The following is a 21,367-nucleotide window of genomic DNA, read 5'->3' as shown; positions in this document are numbered from 1 at the left end:
ATCCAATAAAGAAACTTTTTATGGGAGTCCCCTCTTGATCATTATTTTTCTCTTTGCCCTCATTGGTGGTGATTCCAAAGTCCCACTCCTTTCTACCGTTGATTTTCACCTCGGCGGATTCTGCACACCTAAGGACCTCCACGGATCACCAGGACGGACAATGGGCACTCAGGAACAAAAGTGAGTTAACCTCTGCTGCAACTATCACGGGCAATGCGATACATTTTTATCACGTCCGTTTGGGAGATGCTAATTGTGCCAGTTTTTCACATGCTTGTTCAACACTCTGGCGCCGCAAGAATCTTGCGAATGCATTTTGGACTGTTTTGCACATCTCTGTTTGGCACTCAACTGGTTACAAGCAGAATGTCTAGAAAATGTTAAGACTTGTGCTGGTGCAAGCTCCCATATATAATAAATAACAAAATAACAACTATTAAACATAACAAAGTGAGTTTTCTACATTATTTCTTCAGAGCATACCACAGCTCCAGTATCTGGCACAGGGATCCTGGCCATACAACTCACTGTGCAGGAAACAGCTGCCAGTGTCACAAGTGGCGATATTATTTTTCTGCAGGAAATGGGCAGGAGCGCAACACACTGTGAAAGAGGAAAGGGGGGATTTTTTTTTGCACTTACCGTTGCTATTTTGGTCTGCACATAACATTCTTTCTCTACCATATACTCATGGACCGTTCTTAACAGCTGAATCATCTTGGGAATGTCACGGCCCACGGTCCCTGTTAAAAGAAAATGATCCAAAAAGATGTGCGAGGCGAAACGCAGGGTTTGTGTTCCCCGTTGGCAGAGAAGGAAAAATAAAAAAAAAATCACGCATGGGTTGGAAAGTAAAAATATTTTGCTTTATCTTTAGAAATTATAGTAGTCATGTTAGTGAATTTCATAGTGGTTCCAACACTTTTCAAAGTTCCCTTCCAACATTTCTCCCCTGCGCTGCACATTTTTGATTACTACTTAAAAGATCGGATAAACCAAGCTAAATCTAAGTATGGTGCTCCTCAGTCTAGATCAGTGATTTTGAACCGGGGTTCTGCGAGCCTCCCTCAGGGGACCCGCGGCCGCCGGAGGGGGAGAACTGGAATAACTCTCACAGCAATGACCCGGCATCAGCATCAGCAGCTCAATGTCGTTTCCCCTCCCTGCTTCTGCCGTCAACATCCGGCTGACTGGAGAGTGAGGAGAACCAGCGCGTGCCTCTCTGTGTATGCATGTGCGTGTGTACGTGCATGCCTGTCTGCGTGTGTGTGTGTGTGCGTCTGTATATGTCTCTGTGCATGTGTGTCTGTGTGTATGTCTCTCTGTGTGAGTACGTATGCGGGTGTGTATACGTGTTCGTGCGTGTGTCTGCCTGTGCACATGTGCCTGCGCGTGTGCGCATGCGTTCCTGTACGCGCGTGCGTGCCAGTGCGCGCCTGCCTGTGTGCGTGCGTGCCCGTCTCTCTATGTGCGTCTGTGTCTGTGTGCGCCTCTGTGTGTGTGTGTGCGCCTGTGTGTGGGGGAGTCTGTGTGTCTGTACGGGGGAGGGCGTGTGTGTGTGTGAGAGAGAGAGGGGGAGTGTGTGTGAGAATGAGTGAGAGGGGGCGTGTGTGTGTGTAAGCGAGAGGGGGAGAGTGTGTGTAAATAGATGAGAGAGGGGGAGAGCGAGTGTAAGAAAGTGTGTGGAAGAGGGAGCGTAAGGGGGAAGAGTGCGAGGGGGTGGGGGAAGGACACAAAAGATGGCGGGTGAGGTGGCGAGAGTCAGGGGTTGAAAACCACAGGTCTAGATGATTATTAACACTGAATGTGATCAGGGGTTCGCAGACTTTTCCTACCGCTACGTTAAGAAATGTTGTATAGATTTGTACCTCAACTAACTGATGCGGTATTCATTGCACATTCTGACATTATCCTTCTAGATAACCATCACAAACCCTGGCTGGCCAATGCAGGGGTTGCCGTCCAAATAACTGAATAATATTATTATTATTATTAATCATATTTTACCTCTTTTGGTCTTTGGGAATTTCTTCCTCAGCTTGTTTTTGAGAGCAGTCAAATTAGACACGATTTCAGGCATCGCGATGTAGAAATCGGCTTGAATTTCATCATCCAGGATCTGCAAAGTCCAGATAGTCGCTTAGCATCAGCTACAAAGCACACAAGTAACTGAAAAGTGCCATGTCACTAAACATATACTTGTGTGATATCAAATAATACAGAGGAGCTAGTGTAAATAATCGACTTTTCTTAAAAATAAGGAATGTGAAAACTAGCATTATGTAATTGCTGTGTGGTCATTTGGGGATACAAGCTTCATTCTTTCAGCTACAAGGAGAAAATGTTTGACTAAGGAATATGCGTGACTTAAAAGCTGGGGCACAGTAAATGTGGAGTAGACCAGAACAATGAATAGGTTACAATAGCACGCCTGTCATCCTTCACTGCGTGCCTGGAGTGGGAACTGCCTGTGGAGCCTATGTCTGTACCGCTATAGCTGTCCTCCTTCTCAAGCGCTGGTCCTCTGGGTTGGCTGCTCAGGGAGCGTCTCGCTTATTTCGGAGTTGTGCTGTGGTGCGGCCGGCCTCCTGGTAGTCCATGTTTCGCTCTCCGTTGCACCGGAAGTGACGCCGTTGGTAAGCTTTTCCGGTCTGATCACTTGGGGTTTTCTCCTGGGCTGAAATCTCCTCACTACAGTGTAGTATAGGAGCGGGATCCGTCGCTATGAGGTCATCCGCTAATACACTACTGAACTTGCTGAACATGCAGTCATTGTAATGACTAAGAAGGACACAGCTTGTTCTCTAGTAATCCAACACGTTTCGGCACTGTCTGCACCTTCATCAGGGATATCATGTTGCAGTGTGAGATCCCTTAAGTACCCACTGGGGAGGTGGTAACCTCATATCTAACTGGTTGATTGATCAATTAGTCTAAGTATAATGACCCCCGGGTGTAATGACACTCAGGGTTAATTACACCATAGTGTGTACTAAAGGGACCTTCAGTGCTCCATTCTAGTAAAATGGTTCATGTCATTATTTCTAACAAAGTGTACTGTACATTTATTATAAAAAAAAACAATGATATGATCCAATATAAAATAATAAAAACATAGTTATGAATTAAAACAATAGTTAAAAACAATATACATGTGATAAATTAAAATGTATAAATAAACAACTGTGTAGCTAATATATATCAAGTAGTTTGTGCATCTCCTACTTAAATTGTATTCCTGGGGCACTATTTCTCAAATATTAAAATATTTTAATCCAAATACAAAAATATATCTATTCCATTTTGCTAGTTAACTTAAAATGGTAATACATGTAATAGTAGATTCTGGGTACTTAACATTTAAGAATAGTTTAATGTTGTTCTAGAAGTATACTAAAAAAAAGTAAACATTTTTTGCTAGTATCACTCCTGCTATACTATACATCAGGGGGGCACAAACTTTTTCCCCTATGCCCCCCTGCCGGCGGTACCCTCACCGGCATCATGACGTCACGTTGCCATAGCAACGTGACGTCACATGACCACATAGTCATTTGACGCCGCGTTGCCATGGCGACACACGTGTGAGAAGCCGCCAGAGCCAAGGTAAATTAGATTTACAGAGGCCCTGCAGCTCCTGGTTGCTCTAAACAAAACAGATATTAGTTCAATTCAATGGTTGGGAGCTACTGAGAAAAAAGTTTTTTTACTGAAAGGCCAGCAGGTCTAGTTCATTATTGAGACCCCCTGGTTGCATGGTTTGCAATTTGAATATCCAGTAGGATTCCTGTTGTCCTAGTTTTAGAAATCGGTCGCCCCTTGATTCCTGTTGTCTTAGTTTTAGAAATCGGTCGTCCCTTGCTGTGCCCATTTTTATACTTTCTATTCCAAGTACTGTAAGGCCCTCAGGATTATGGTTATGTTTGAGCTCAGTGTGTCTGGACACCCCGTGTCCCAGGAACCCTTTAGAGATGTTTCTAGAATGCTCTAAGAACCTTTCCCGTAGAGTTATTTTCGTGCGGCCCACATATTGTAGGCCACAATTGCACCCAAGAAGGTAAATCACGTGTGGGATTACAGTTTAGGAAATGTTTAATTTTAAATACATCTTCTGTAGCCTCTGACCTGAATGCCAATACTTTATTTCCAAAGTGTTTACATGTGCAACATCCGTTTTGTCCACATTTATAATGACCTATTGGGCGAGATGGGAGCTACAGTATGTCTCTACTGTACCTTCAATCTTGGTTTCCTGCTCCTTTGGTAATACTCTTGGTACTAGAACATTTTTCCAGGATCGAGCTTTCTTGAAAACCACTACTGGTTTGTCTCCAAGGTCCTCCTTTAGAATTGGATGGTTTAATAATATTCCCCAATGAGTTTGAATTTATTTATAAAATATTTTACCAGGAAGTCATACATTGAGAGTTACCTCTCATTTTCAAATATGTCCTGGGCATAGGAGTTAAAATGACAAATAATACATGGTTACACATACAGTTACATAAGTGAACAGGGTATACATTATATGCAAGACATTGCATGCATACTTAAAGATAATATATATTATGGGCGTATGCAACAGTTACAGACCAGATTAAAATGTGAGACAGCTATGGTTTTGAAAGAACTTAAACTGGTGGTGGATGTGAGAGTCTCTGGTAGGTTGTTCCAGTTTTGGGGTGCATGGTAAGAGAAGGAGGAGCGGCCGGATACATTTTGGAGAAAGGTCTTTCGTTCGCCCCAACCAGTAACCCTGCCCTTTTTAACTTATTTATAGACCTACAAAGGTTTAAAGAAAGCTCACATTAAAATGTCATTTCATAAAAAACAAGAGCAATGACATGATGCCTATCTTTGATGCAGGTTTAAATCAAAGAGAACAGAAATATTTGGAAGAAATGATTGCACTACTAGAGGAAATCGAAGGGTGTGATACACATGACAATCGATTAGAGGTCGAATTAGGTACGAATATTCGACAAAGGTTTTAAACCAAAACCAACATTTTATCCAGCACAGTCAAAGAGACAACCCAATGAAGTATTTTACCAACTGGTTTATAAGGATTTTAAGAAACTCTGTGAATTTAAGACCCAAATGGTCCCCAACCTAACGCAAATAGAGACAACCTCCTTGGAAGAGCTCAGGAAGAACCACAGTTTAGTAATAAGACAAGCGGATAGAGGAGGTATGGTAGTACAGGACAAAATAGATTATATGAGGGAAGCAATGTGGCTCCTGGGAGATTCGGATTTTTATCTGGAACTTAGCACAGATCCAATTTTTGGTTATCAAAGAGTCCTTAATACACTACTAAAGGAAGGATTAGATAATGATATTCTAAACAAATCTGAATACCAGTTACTCAATATCCTTCATCCAAGGACACCTATCTTTTATCATGTGCCCCAAATTCATAAAGGTTTGATAGATCCGCCGTGTAGACCTATAGTCTCTGGCATTGACTCAATTATCTGAATTCATAGACTCCTGTCTACAGAATCATGAAAGGACTAAGTTCGTACCTAAGGGATAACTATTAAAATTAGCACAAGATTTCACTTGGGAAGAAGACCTTATTTGGGGTACTGCCGATGTCTCCTCCCTTTATACCTGTATAGAACATGAGAAGGGGATTGCATCTGTAACACACTTTTTGAAAAAAAGATTTGCTCATGAGCCCGAAACAGATTGATTTCATTTTAAATTGTATCAGAGTTATCCTAAAGCACAATTATTTCATCTTTGAAAACAAGTTTTATTTACAAGTGTGTGGAACTGCTATGGGCAGTAAATTTGCTCCCAGTTTTGCAAACTTATTTATGGGATACTGGGAGGATTGCCAACTATGGCAAAACAATCCCTTCCTGAAAAATATCATGTTCTAAAGAAGATTCATAGATGATCTAATTTTTATTTGGAAGGGAGGTGAGCAACGTTAAGAAATTCATTTTATTTTTAAATACAAATGAGATGAACCTCATGTTCGATTTCCTCAAATAGTGCAATAATAGCTTCCAAATATTTCTGTTCTCTTTGATTCACAGCCAAGTATGATGCTGGATCAATAGACTATCTGGACCTGACTCTTTCAAGTGAGGATACAAATATTGTCACCAAAACCTTTTTTAAACACGTGGATGCCAATAATTATTTAGACTCCAAGAGCAATCACATGAAGTTATGGAAAACAAACGATACATATGGACAATTTTTGAGACTCAGACGAAACTGTGCAGAAGACCTAGATTTTGAAACACAGTCATTGGTATTAAAGAACAAATTCTAACAAAAAGGATATAGAGTAGAGATGAGGAAGTGGAGAAATCTTTGAGTAAAGTGTCCAGACACTTTGCGCTCAAACATAACCATAATCCTGAGGGCCTTACAGTACTAGGAATAGAAAGTATAAAAATGGGCACAGCAAGGGGTGACAGATTTCTAAAACTAAGACCACAGGAATCCTACTGGATATTCAAATTGCAAACCATGCAACCAGGGGGTCTCAATGATGAACTAGACCTGCTGGCCTTTCAGTAAAAAACTTTTTTTTCCCCTCAGTAGCTCCAAACCATTGAATTTAACTATAAAATTAGGTGCAATATCTATGTTTTGTTTAGAGCAACCAGACTGAGTATATAAATGTAAGTACATCAACCAGATGGCTCTCCATGTGGGAACTATTAAAGTTGATCAAAATTGAATAATGTATAGCAGGAGTGACACAAGCAAATTTTTTTTTTACATTTTTAGTATGCTTTCTAGAGCATCATTAAACTATTCTTAAATGTTAAGTACCCAGTATCTACTATTACATGTATTACAATTTTAAGTTAACTAACAAAATGGAATAGATATATTTTTGTATTTGGATTAAAATATTTTTACATTTGAGAAATAGTGCCCCAGGAATACAATTTAAGTAGGAGGTGCACAAACTACTTGATATTTATTAGCTACACAGTTGTTTGTTTATACATTTTAATTTATCACATGTATATTGTTTTTAAATAACTATTGTTTTAATTCATAAATATGTTTTTATTATTTTATATTACGATCATATAATTGTTTTTTTTATAATAAATGTACACTTTGTTAGAAATAATGACATTACCCATATTACTAGAATGGAGCACTGAAGATCCCTTTAGTACACACTGAGGTGTAATTAACCCGGAGTGTCATTACACACAGGGGGTCATTACACTAAAGCCGCGCTTATAGTGCTGGCGACGGCGACGCGACCGATGATGTCTCCCGCCGCCACCGTGAAAGTTATAATTTAACTTTCAGCGATGGGGTCATTGATTAGTTTACAGACAGTCACATGTGGCGACAGTCTGTAAAATAAAATCAAATTTAACCCGCTTCCAAATTTTTGATCGCGACGGCGCTCCGTCGATCTTTTTATAAGCGCTGGTGACGGAGTCCATTATTTTGGAGCGGCGTCGCCGTCGCGGGCACTATAAGTGCAGCCTTAGACTAATTGATCAATCAACCAGTTAGATATGAGGTTACCACCTCCCCAGTGGGTACTTAAGGAAGGGATCTCACACTGCAACATTATATCCTTTTTGAAGGTGCAGACAGTGCCGAAACGCGTTGGATTACTAGAGAACAAGCTGTGTCCTGCTTAGTCATTACAATGACTGCATGTTCAGCAAGTTCAGTAGTGTATTAGCGGATGACCTCATAGCGACGGATCCCGCTCCTATACTACACTGTAGTGAGATTTCAGCCCAGGAGAAAACCCCAAGTGATCAGACCGGAAAAGCTTACCAACGGCGTCACTTCCGGTGCAACAGAGAGCGAAGCTTGGAATACCAGGAGGGCAGCCGCACCACAGCAAACTCCGAAATAAGCGAGACGCTCCCTGAGAAGCCAACCCAGAGGACCAGCGCTTGAGAAGGAGGACAGCTATAGCGGTACAGACATCGGCTCCACAGGCAGTTCTGAAATCCCACTCCAGGCACGCAGTGAAGGATGACAGACGGACTCCTAGAGGGTTAATTTACCATCTCCCGCAGTGGTCTGTACTTCTGATATCACTCTCAACTAAGCTTTTTGTTTTTCTATTATAACATCATTTTATTCATGCAACTCTGAACACATACATAAAATACATCTATATGCTCCAAATGCGCCCTTCCTTCTTGTTTTGTCTTTGCTATATGTATACAGGACTGGTTATCCTTGCTTGGGGCAGCATCTAACAGCATATCATCTACCTTGTATCTGGACTTTGCATCCACAGTAGACTACACAGCACAGTTATTGTGGACTTTTCAGGGTACACATACCCATATTTATAATTGGCATTTTGCATGCATACATTCTGAGGTTACTCCACATTGCTTCTCTATCAGGTCTACTGTATGAGGTTAATGGATTGAACACTATTTGTTTTTTATATATGGTTCATGTCATATCATCTCTACTGCAGGTGGGTTAGACTCGTGTGTGTCACTACATAGAAATAACTAGCCATCATCACTTAGCAATAAACCTCACACTCTTTCTTAAGTTAACAGTTAAGTTGAGAGGTCAAAATTGTTGAACCATTGCACCTGTTAGTGGTCGCCTAGCGCACATTATTTTATTTTTTGCTACAATTGCACGGTTTGTACATTTCATAGTTTTTGGGTCGAACATGAGACCAAAAATAAAAATTCTTATGCGAAGTCAAGTAAGGAATGTAAAGTCATAGATATCTATAGACAGAGACACAGAGAGACTGATATAGAGACAGATACAGAAATATGCATAGATAGAGACAGTTCTAATTGCAGTCGGGCAGCAGATGTTATGATGGGTGTGTATTATGCCTGCATTCTACTGATGCCAGTGGAGGGTTTCAGGGAATGATTACCTTATCTGGTATAGGGGGTTGGGGGGGTGGGGGGGGCACATTAATAAAGGAAAATCACAGTGAGGGTTTATAGCAGTGCCATGCATTCATTCTTTCTTTAGGATGGCAAAGCCACAGAATACAATTTGCATGTTTGTTTTCTTTACAGTCTACTGAGGGCTGCAGTAAACACTTCCGTAGCCCAAAGGCAGTATTTATTTTAAACTTGATTACGTGGGTAGGACTTTCATTTACAATAAAAGGGCTCCATACTTGTGTACAAACACAGCTTTCTGTAATGATAGTATTTATATATGCTACATATATCTACAGTATATAGTATCTCATATATAACTGCACACACAATATACATGCATGTAGTTATATATTACACACACACAAACACCTGACTGTCCACCGCTGTAATTTTAAGGGGCTTGTCAAAGACAAAAGAGAAGGAAAAATTGTACCTTTTGGACAAGTTCATTTCCTCCAACAAAAGCCGCCCCGTTGTCTCTTGCTATTTGAGCCTCTTCTGCATTCTGTCAAGAAAAAGTGTGACAAATCTTTTATTTCAATCACTTTAGCACTGAGCTTGTTAGAGAAGAAAGGGTGAATGAATGTGTCAATATGCAAGGGACGACCCCAGATGCTCAACTCAGTTAAACTTAACGATGTATCCACAAAGGTCACCGACATCACATTAAGTCATGTATTCGCCACAGAAGAGCAATGCATTGCCTAGAACGGATAATGTATTGTATTGTATGTCTTTATTTATAAAGCGCCATTAATGTACATAGCGCTTCACAGTAGTAATACATGTGGTAATCAAATAAATAACAGAGCATGGGAATAAGTGCTTTAGACATAAAAGTAACATTAAGGAAGCGGAGAGAATAATGACATGCAAATGAAGCTTTGTCATAGAATTACCTACTCTCTAATGCAAAGGTGCGCAAACTTGGGGGAGCAAAATTTTTTCAGGGTGGGGGGGGGGATGGAGGTCAGCACGGTGCTTATAGAGGCCCTGCGCTCTTGCCCACAGCATTACAATTAAATACCTGGGTAGTGCGCGAGGCCTCTGTATAGTCCCACTCCTGCTTTCTGACGGAACATCGCCGCGGTCATGACATCACGCTGCCATGGCAACGCCACATCGTCGGAAACGCCAGAGAAAAGGGGGGGAGGGGAGAGCAGGTAGGGGAGCGCAGACGAAAAAGTTTGCGCACCCCTGCACCGTCTCCAGGTTAACGCAGAGACTTAACGCTACTAAACTTGGCGTTACACCGAATTAAGGCTTTTGTAATGTTTTCATACCAACTTGTGTGACATGTGCAGCCAATCGCTTAGTTCCAGTCTGAATCGGAGCAAGGCCGCGCTTATAGTGCCGGCGACGTCACGCTGCGGTCGCTAGAAAAATCAAATTGAAGTGACTTCCAGCGATCGCGACCAATCCGGCACGCCGCTCCTACTATAAGCGCACGCAACGGCGTCAACACATTTGTTTTGACTCAACAGCGCGCCGCCGGCACTATAAGCGCGGCCTTACTCCAAGACTGACAATGTCATATTATTGAAAGATTACATCACATTATTGTAGCATAATGTTGCGTTAAGTCTATTCTAATGCGATTTATCAGGCTTTATTTTTTTTTGCATATGAACTTTGAAGCTACCATGTCTAAGGCCGTGATTATACCATAAAATCGCCGGCGACGCCACGTGGCGCGACACCACGCAGCTTCAAAACAAAGCAGTAGAATCCAATGAAAGCGCACATACCAATCGCGACGGTAGTGCCGCGACGTACAGCAAAGCTTGTCTCATGCAGAGACGTGATTGTCTCGGGCCAATCGCGGTGCATCTGAACAAACCAATCACACACACAAAGAGAGAGAGAGATATTATCAGGCCATGTCTCCCGGCAGTAGTGCTACAAATCGCTTTTGCACATGTAGCGCCGCTACGATGACGTCATCCGGATCTCTCTGCAGCTCCTGGTACAATTGTACAATGGGGTTTTTTGTTTGCCTTCCTCTGGATCAATAAGTAAGTATAGATATAGGATAAAGTATCTGTTGTCTAAATTTAGCATAGGTTGAACTTGATGGACGTACGTCTTTTTTCAACCTCATCTACTATGTAACTATGTAAATTGAGGCCTAAGCCAGGGAACACAACGTCTGATCTTATTTTACTTAGGGCTCGTTCAGGTTGCCAGCTGAGGACTCGGAGGGAGGGCGGGAGGCAGGCAGTGCTGGGAGTTTGCTGGGCGACATGTGATTATCCCCCAGCAGACTTTTCAGCGTTGGGGAGGGGGCGGGGCTACAGACGGCAGGGTAAAGTATCCAAGCTGCAGTCATGAAATCATTCTGAAGAATGATTTCATTGGCTGCCTTGGTCGCTGTGACGCTGCTTCAGCTCCAAGAAACGAAATTTTCGTTTACTGAAGCTGTTGTCAGCAGCAACTCCTGGCTTCGGAGGCAGGGCAGTAGCTACCCTGACAACAAGTATTCAAATTGAATACTTTGTTGCTCACGGCAGCACGCACGTCAGCACGCCCTGCCCCCGAAGCCAGCACCCTGAACGACGCCTTAAACGTCACATAACTGTATGTTCCCTGACTTAACAGAGCTTTGTGGATCTATACCCAAATAAGGAAAAAAAGAATCCTTGTGTATGTATCAGTGTCTACAATGTCGAACACTGCCAGACGCAACAGTTGTACAGAATGCCATTAGAGAATCATTCTTCAGATATTGGCACATTCCTCTGGCGTCACTAATACCAACATTCAGCAACTAACGCTTGCCAGAAACAAAAGATCTCAGACTGCATGTGGTATCAAACATTCCCTTGGTCAAGTAGCAGGTGACAGCTGTGCTCTGCTTCTTAGACTAAACAGCATCATATCCTACACGAAACAAAGCTTTGTTTTAAATCGCTCTACAAATTCTATTATTTTTAAGTGATCGGAAGCTCTGAGTGGCAATCAAAAAACAACTTTTAATATTAATATTATTGGTCTTTTTATTTAAATAATATGTACTTGGTTTTTTTTTAAAATTCTTAGTCTCCTTGAAGAAACAGAAGACGGCGATAGAAAAATAGGTCTGCTGGAATACTGCAGGTAGTTAATCAATCTCAACTAACACAAAGAGTAAGCGCTTAACAAAAAAATAAAAGCAATCATGTTAAACGACAGTGAAGATGTGTAATCAATACAGATGTGTTGTTCTGGGCCAAGCACACCCTGAGAGAGGAGTAGGGACAGGCAGCTTAACTCAATCCCATATATCAAGCAAAGGAACCTTCTTACTTGCTGAAGGGTTTATTTGGGGCAACAACATACAAATAAAAAAAAAAGAGGGGAAAAGTACAGAGGAAACACTGGGACATGAGAGCAATGGAGGGGAAGGGGAGCTGAGGGAAGTGGGCAAAATGCAGGATATAGGGATAGATACAAATCAGTTACTTTACCAGGATAGGAGAAATGTCTGCGCAAGATGGCTGCTGGGACTAAAAAGGAAGCATGCTGGTCTGGGCTGACAGGAAATTTACTGGGACAAAACCACCTGGCAAGGGGAAGAGGCGCAGTCCAACCTGGTAAAAGGCAGGGGGGTTGCCAAGGCAACTGACATAAGCCAAGAAAACCCACAAGGGGTAGCAACATTGTTGCAACAGCTAGGCTGAGGAGTGCTGGCAGCCTGAAGACAGAGAAAAACAGATTCCTGTTCCAGGACATGTGTAGTCAATGAATCACTAGTGGATCAATTGGTGAACACCATAAAAAAAATACAACAAAAATAAGCAATCCTATACTTTCCCTAAAAACTGGGTTGAGAACAGGGACCAATCCCAAAGTTCACACAAAGAACATTGGATAAATACACTCCAGCACAAATTTCTCAAATTGAGGAAAAAGATAGGCGACGAAAAATAACATTAGTTTTTATAGATTTTTTTTTTACACAAATAAAAAACACACACACACACACACACACACACACACACACACACACACACACACACACACACACACACACACACACACACACACACACACACACACACACACACACACACACACACTAAATTTAAAATAATTATAAATAAATATGTATATCGTGATTGAGTAAGTGAATGGTTTATAATTATTGCTAAATAATAATAACGAGTGGCTTGAATAGTTAAAATAGTGTCCCTGCTTTCTCCAAAAATGAGATAGATGTTTAAATCAAATCATTTTTATTGTGAGTGTTTGTAATATCACAAGTCTTTTCTATTTTGGTGCAAAATTAAAAAAAGAAATAAATACATGACACTATTGGTGTGTTTTTCTTTTACTCTTCTGTTTTCTCTGCTATGGTAAGAAACAGTAGCTATGGGATTCAGTAGGCTGCAGCTTTCTGCATTCTGACAAGAAAATACATGACAGCGGAGAACTATATCTGGGATAAAGCTCTTTTTAAGTATTGTCTCATTCACAATCATTGGACCAACTGGGCGAATATACACTTTTTTCTCAAAATGTTTTTTTTTAAAGTATTTTTATTAGTGTATCACAAATATATAATTGAACAGAAACCATACATTTATTGAAACCACTTCTTAAAAATGATTTATAAATCATTCTGAACCATACACGATATCCATATATATTTATAATATTTATTTTGTATACATTTATTTTTCTCCCCAAAATAAAAGATCAAATTGGATTGTATTCTTCCTCCTATTTTTTTCCTAAATTTGACTTCTGCAGAAGCTTACAATTTAAAAAAAAAATAAAGATAATTAAATGCTCAGAAAAGTACACAAAAATGAATAAGAGCGGGCACAACTGCTCACTGCAACACCGACTTTTCGGTCAATAAAATAAGCCAAACAAACCTCTGTGAACACCAAAATCTTGTTTTCCTCTCCTGCAAAGGGATATGGGTAATCAACGTAACCTACAAATGGATCCACTTTTTTCTAAAACAAAAAACACAAATAAATGTACGGTTAGTTCTAACGAGCAATCATTTAGCCTGGGTACGCAATTCAATACATTTTTTTATGTAACCGTGTCCATTCATTTAACCACGGTTTCGCTCAGTAGAAGTTAAAGTGCAAGTCCTGTGACTGTACATGTTTTAACTGCTTTTAAAACAGGTGACCCACACCTTCCACTTCAAAAACAAAAGTGGCGACACAAATAGTTCTGATCTTCAGTTAATGTCACCAAAAAAAGTAGGCGTGTAGTAGTGATACAGCGTTTAATGGAGGTGCACCCTCCCCAACACGTTTCATATTACTGCATGTTGCTCTTCAGGAATTATTTTGCACAGTGAAAAGAACTGACTCACCCTCAACAATGTGGGGATTATTTTGAATTTCTCTTCCGTACAATACAGTAACTCTAGGCAGGGCCGAAGCAGCTACATTTGAACCATTTAGAATCTAAATACAGCGCCTAAGCAAATTAGAAATACTAAGCTCTGCCAAGGGCCACTGAATTGATGCGAACAACAGGTCCCTTTCCAAATTGAAATAACCTGTTTGAATACCATGTACCAATAATTCCAGATCTAACCTAGATTCATTTCACAATCACATCCAAATCATTGACGTCATATAAGTCCGAGGCGCTTTATCAGGGGGTAAAGGTAACTGGAAGTGTTAGTGCTATGGAAGCGGTGAAAAAGAACGTTATGTTTATGAAACACTTCAATCTGACGTGTTAAAATATTAACAATTAAAAATACATTTCACATGTACATAATCAAACTATTCCTCCCCGCCCCCCATATTAAAAAGGAGCGGTCCCTCCTACTTTTTGTACATTGTTCATCATTGCCAATGTTACAGGTTGGAAACCCATCGGGACTCCTGAGCCAGACACTGCTATTTTCAAATTCAGGACCTGAGATACTTACCGGAGAAGTTACCGGGTTTATAGCTCCCTTCAAGGGAAACAAAGAGCTTCCAACTCTTAGACCAAGAGGAAGCTGCAACATCATCAGCTGTGGCTGTCCAATTGGACAGCCATTAAAATCCCCCTTTAAGGCTAAGGCCCCGCTCTCTCAGTCAGCGCGCCCGCACTGCATGCAGGCAGCACGCTGAGAGGCAATTGACCGCTAACTGCGGTCTGTAGGAAGCGGGAGCTGGAGCGGGGGGTGCGTGGTTTGAGAGGGGGGGGGGGCGCGGTTTGAACGGAGGGCTCTCGCGCTGTCCACCCCTTCCCCGTCGGTCCCTCTCTCACTCCCGGAGCCCCTCGCACTCTGAAGCCAGGAGTCCCAGGGGCGAACAGCACAGAGGGAAGGACACACACAGGCACTCACACACAGGCAAATACACCAGGGGGGGGGGGGGGGTGGGTGGTGAATCAGAACGGGGGGGTAATCGGAGCAGGGGGGGGGGAATCGGAAGGGGGATTGGAGGGGCAGAAGAGAGAAAATCGGAGATGGGGGCGTAAATCGGATTGGTTGCTGGGATCCAATCCATGATTGGTTCCCTTGCGTGTCACGTGACGCGACACTCGTCGAAACCACAAGCTCCTTGTAGCTCCGGCTGGCTGACACGTCACAGCACGCAGTCAGCCACGCCGGAAGGAGCCAGCGGGGACCTCCAGACTGGAGGAAAGGGGCTGGTGGCCCGTTGCCGCGCGCGCCGCCAGCCGCAGCGGGACCAAAGCTTAAGGCAGCGTATGCACGGCACTGAGCTTAATGGCTGCCTGTTAGCTTGGCTCCGGCATTGGCAGGGCTTCACAGCCGATAAATAGGGTTCCAATCCAAGGTACTCCTGATCAAAACCAGCATAACTCATGGGGGAACTCAAACTCAACCTAAAAATGCCCAAAAGGGGAACAAATAAAAATAAGACCCATACCGCCTCGCAAGAAAGATAGACCCACAAGATATCCCGCTTCAGAACATGGTGAACAACCACATGGCATGGTTAAATCTGACTCAGACCTGGAGATCTTTGACCTCAGCCCCACACACACCAACCACGATGAGAACTTTTTGCCAAAATGAAAAAGACGTTTCAAGCAGAACTTCAATAAGATCATGAGAAGGCCAACAAGGAGATTGGGAGCCTGCGAGGGAGGACGGACACCCTGGAAACAAAGGTGGATGAGATCATATATCAGAGATCCACAGAAACTGTAATCCAGGACCTGCAATCCCAGATCACGGATATTATCAAGATGGAGCACCTGGATAATCGGTCCCGTCGGAACAACCTCCGAATAAGAGGTGTCCCAGAGACGGTCACACAAGTCGACCAGTATCTGAAATGGCTCTTCGGTTTGCTTCTCCCCAGATATGGCTGACTCACAACTATGTCTCTATAGGGCGCACAGCGCCTTGAGAATGGGACCCGATGCACCTCGCGACATAGTATAGCTGCACTTTTTTCAAGAGTCTATAATGTGGGCAGCGTATAGACGGGAGGTGAAAATGGACGGCACATCAATTAAAATATTTGCCAATCTCTCACCGACAGCCCTCTTCAAACGGAGGGAGCTCAGATCGATCACGGAGGTACAACATCTGGTACAGGTGAGTCTTTCCCTTCAAACTCACAGGATCCCACAACAGAGACATAACTTAACATAGGGCATTTGGCTGAGGGTCTCCTGGTGCGCTGTGGCCTATGAGGCCCCTGTGACCGGCTGCACTCGGCTGTTCAGGCTGGGCTCCCGCCGTGGGGGTAACTACCCCCTCTTCCCTGGGCCTCATCATCCTGTGTTCTGCACCCTAGGCCCCTGGAGGTGTCCTCATGTCCGGCTGCCCGACCATTGCCTCAGTCCGGGGGCGGCCCTGGGTTCTATGGTCTGGGCTGCTTCCAAAACCAGGAACTAGTGCAAATAACTGAGTAGTTGACGTTGAAACAGACATACGAACCAATGACCTGGGCTCTATTGGTACGGAAAAGATGTAATAAGACTAAGATTTAGTAACAAAAGTTGTTGTTTCATACTGTTTCTATGTATAGGTTTATAACCGTTCTAATGTCTTTTTAGAAAGTTAAAACTAAATATGCAAAGGGCAAGGGGAGAGTAGGTTCCTGGAGGAATGAGTGTGGAGGAGCCTCAGTGTAAATAGTTTACAGTACAGTACATAAGACCAGCCACGTTTATTATGTTCTAGTCGGGGACAGTGCCCCCAAGATATAGCCAAGGTGAACCCAGGGGTTCACAGAAGAGGAACCATGTAAAAAAATAAGGGGAAGGAGTAGGGTCACAAAACTGCAGTAAAATGCATGAAAACTGATCAGTACATACTGCGGCTTTAGCCGGTGTCAATAGTTAGAGTGACGTTGCGCGCGCCGAGAAAAAAAGGCCTTACCTAAATGAGGTCGGCCATAGTCATTTTGTCGCGTGACGGCCGGGTCATGCGCGCGGCTCACCCAATGAGGGTGAACCGCTCATATGTCGTCACGGGCACGCCCCCAAACATTGAATTGGAGCTGCTCTTGATCGCGTTTCCTCCTCCAGACTCCACAGGCCATGGATTGCTTGTGCTGCAGGCGCGCGCGCGCCTACTATGTACAAAGCCTTAAACTACAGATGTGTATTTTACATCTACCAATGCACCCAAGCAAAGTATAACTTTAAAAAAGGTATATACTGGGCGTTTATTTTTTAGATCTGAAACCTATCAGTATTTTTTAATAATTGTTAAACTCTTTTGTAAACATGATTGGGTGGGTTTGTAGACATGGGTGGGGGGTTCATTTCCTCTGGCTGATGTCAGTAATATAGGGGCGATGTGTCATGGCAAAAGCAGTGTTATACTGCATCATATGTATTAACCCATTTGGCTGCAACACCAGAGTGCCACGGCCCCTCCGGCACACTGTGTGCTCATTGGCATGTCATTTCCCAGAATCCCTGGCTGCAGTGGAAGCACTGTATGCTAAGAGATAGTGGGGAAAAGCAGGTGTGGCAGACCTGTCTGAGACGTGTGAATGTGCTCACAAGTGATATTTTTATTTTACTTTATTAAGTAAATTGTTATGTATTTAGCATTTAATATTTTTTTACTTACTTGAGATCTTCTTGCCCTTTGTTGTTTTTATCTGATGCTCTGTTCAGGAGATCCAAGCGTTTCAATTATTAAATGTCCAGGAGATTAAAATGGAGTTCTCCTCTGTGCAGTGTAAAGGTTACCATGCTAACCTGAGAAGCTAGACCTTAAAAAGCAGGACATGCCTAGAGGGCAAGATACTAACATTATATGAGTTAGTCATATTGTGGCTTATTCTACATATGCCAAAACCACCGATCGGGGTGGCTTTGGGCAAAATTCCCCAATTTGGGTCACGTGAATGCTCCAGGAGCGAACACATGATTAAACTCCAGATGTCGGAAATGGAGTAGTCAGCCAGACCACCTCCCCCACCCTAGGATACAAGCAACTGCCTATGACATACCTGGTACACCATAACGACACTGTATAGGTAAGGACACAACACTTCCACGAGGTGCGCTAAGCGTCTTTAGGTAGGACTATTTTTTTTCCCTTTTAGGATCCTTTTTAATAGGGTAAATACGTTAACTTCAAGGGCAATTTACGTCCGATTGTGGCTCAATTGGCCGCACCTTATTGGACAAGTCCCTTAGGCTGGTGACCATGTCAAGCGCATACCTTCTTCTCCAGTTTCATATCCAGTCGGAGCTGCGTGTACACTGGCTGCCCTGGGTAGGTAAAGTCCAGCTTCTGAAATGTCTTCAGCATGTCTACGGCAGTTTCAATCTCATACAGGGGCTTGGGATAGTTGCGGGCTATGTACACATCATCAACTATCTCCCCAGTTAATAGGCTACGACGAGGCCTGGTGGTGTCCCTCTGCTTCCCATCTTTGCTTTCCTTGCCTTTCTTGCTCTTGTCCTCGCCTTTCCTGCTCTTGTCTTGTCTCGCATTTTTTGCTGCCCTTTAAAAAAAAAAAAAAAAATGACGACGACAAATGAGAAGACAGCAGAGGGAAATCAGATTCGATATGCCCATGTTATTCTGTCCTGCACCGCTCTGTACTTTTTAGGATCTAGAATCAGAAGCCGGGGGGTTGACTCTACTGTAACGTACAATCAGTGGTCAAAAGTGTGATGGTCCGGAGTATCACTATATTTCTTTATTGAGAAATGTATACTGTAATTCCCCTTTCTATTTCAAGAAAATGTGATTTATTTCAGGAAGCCTCTCCAATTTGCGAAGCATTAATATTATATAAAACGCTCTGAAAGGTGGTTAGGTTTACCTTTTCACAATAAATACATTTAGATTTTTTTCAGTCAGGTGCAGTAACTCCAGTAAGGAAAAGATTGAACTTCGCAAACTGTACACCGACAAATTTGATAACACGTCATAGGACAAGTCAAAGCCCTTCCTAATATCTATGGACGCTAAAATGGATGTGAACATGAACCACTGAATAATTAATTGCCTTTACGTAGCGACAAATGAGATTTCACAATATATATATTTGCTGAACCGGGAAGGCCCAGATTCACTAAGCTCGCTTTCAAATCAGGGCAAATACGGTGATGTTACCTAAAACAGAAAAAGCCTGTGTTTTTGCCGAGTTAATGTCCGATTAGCAAGGTCATTATGGAAAGAACAGAAAGGTAGGATTAATACTTTTAATACTGTAGCTAAGTTGTGGTTTAAAAGAGTGCAAGATTTCAGGATCACAAAAGGTCCCATCTTCAGGCAGATTTGTTAATGTAATTAGACACTGAAATAGACTCTCTCCGGCCTGTATTCTGTATAAGCTACGATAATGTCGATCCGGCACTTTTGCACGCAATGCCCCATTGAAGTCAATTGGTGTTTCCATGTGACGCTATAGTTTAGAGATAAGGGCCTAAGTCTCTCTCAAAAGCCCTACTTCAGTGTCTGGGAGTAAAGCCAGAGTTGGGTATTAATCATTTAAACAATGTAGCATAATTTCCTGGCATTAACTTTAAACAGGGCGTAGTGAATATGGGATGAATATCATTTATGCTATAATGAGCGCATTTGTATATAATTCAGAATAACGTACGTTACAAATAACACAACTGGTTATTTGCTCTCGTGAATACTGCGTTATGGTTAATGGCGTTAAATTAGGTTATGGCCACATTAAATAGGCTAACAGAGCTTAAGTGAATATGTACTTCAGACCGTTGTGCTTTGGGAGGATAACTTGCTTTAGTAGCACTATATATTTTTTTGGAGGGTACATAACCTACTTTTTTATTGAAAATATTTGAAAGCTCTCACTTTCTCTTTTATACATATATCAAAGAAAACAAAATGGAGTGTAAAGAGCAGCCATGGTGTATGAAAAGATAAACATAAACTCAAAACCATAGAAAATAAAACGTAAAAAAGGGGACTAAGGCATCCAGCTACTGAGGGCAGAGAAAACTTCTGCCTGACTAGGGACACACTGTTTTGCTGCAGCTGCATCTCTGACCAGCACCAAGTGCAAGTGTTGAGAACATTGTGGGTCAAATTGTTTTTAATAGTGTTTCTTCTTACACAGCCTCTAAATGAGTGCTGACAAACATAATATACTGCAGGGGGCGCGTGTGTAGCCCTCTAATGGCTCAAGGGAAAGAGCTCCTCCCTGCCCCTTCTGGTCAGAGCCAAAATTACAATCAAGTCATTACATGGCACGTAGAGTGCTGCAAAATTATCTAAAACGCAGTAGAGACAAAAAAAAATAATATATATATATAAATAAAATATATATATATAATATATATATTTCCCCCTGAATTCGATTCTTTGCTGTATGTTTAGCCAAGCCTTAAAAGGGCAAATAATGTCGCCAAAACAGCATTGACCTATTGCTTGGCAAACCACTTACGGATTCTGCCAAGACAGCTATTTGTTCCCCACGGTTTAAAAAAAAGTTTGTGACCTTGGGCGCGAGTTTCGCAAACCTTTAATGGCATGTTCACTTATATCTATGCGAGTGCTGCTTTAAACATATACATTTGTGCCCTTGGGCACCAAGCATTAGGGTAAATAGGTTGTACATCGCTTCTGGTCAATTTACTCACAGCTTCTGTAATGGTTTGAACTTCATTTTATACATCTACAGCTGCGTTAAACCCAACTATTACGCTGGCTCATGTAAGGGAAACAGGATATAAAAAGGTTTGATGCCAGAAGCAAAATATAGAAATGAAAGCTTACTTTGCAGTGGCCGGTGCGGCATAGAATCTAATGGTGGCCCAGCTTCTGTTTGTGCAAGAGAGTGACGGGCTACTGTAACCAGCTGCTGTCAGAACATGTCTGTGACACTGCCGAAGAACTGCAAGACAAAAACATATCAATTACTGCAAAAAGAAGTCTAAATGGTGCTTTAGGCATTTGGAACATGTCTCCCACCATCAACGTATCAAGGTTTTGGAAAGCAGCCATCATAAGAATGGTTCAAGAAGAATGCATGAAAGCAGATTGCTTTAAAAAAAAAACACAACAACAACACACACATTATATATATATATATATATATATATAT

At 42.2% G+C, this 21,367-nt stretch overlaps 1 protein-coding gene across 2 annotated transcripts in view; it reads right to left on the bottom strand.

Annotated features, from left to right (window-relative positions):
- MRPL1 (mitochondrial ribosomal protein L1) overlaps positions 1 to 21,367 on the bottom strand; it is a 67,266-nt gene that overhangs the window by 43,058 nt on the left and 2,841 nt on the right. Inside the window, exons 2-7 of one of the 2 annotated variants that reach the window (XM_075606849.1) lie at positions 21,040 to 21,157; positions 18,499 to 18,784; positions 13,751 to 13,834; positions 9,325 to 9,396; positions 2,008 to 2,119; positions 643 to 743 (exon numbers count right to left, since the gene is read on the bottom strand). In XM_075606849.1, the coding sequence (XP_075462964.1) occupies positions 643 to 743; positions 2,008 to 2,119; positions 9,325 to 9,396; positions 13,751 to 13,834; positions 18,499 to 18,784; positions 21,040 to 21,157 (773 nt within the window). The remainder of the gene's footprint in view (positions 1 to 642; positions 744 to 2,007; positions 2,120 to 9,324; positions 9,397 to 13,750; positions 13,835 to 18,498; positions 18,785 to 21,039; positions 21,158 to 21,367) is intronic. The other variant, XM_075606859.1, reaches the window with a different exon arrangement.

Source organism: Ascaphus truei, chromosome 1 (assembly GCF_040206685.1).
Source record: "Ascaphus truei isolate aAscTru1 chromosome 1, aAscTru1.hap1, whole genome shotgun sequence".
In the NCBI taxonomy this organism is placed as follows: domain Eukaryota; kingdom Metazoa; phylum Chordata; class Amphibia; order Anura; family Ascaphidae; genus Ascaphus; species Ascaphus truei.
The sequence above is the reverse complement of the archived record's forward strand: the minus strand, read 5'-3'. Positions and strand labels throughout refer to the sequence as shown.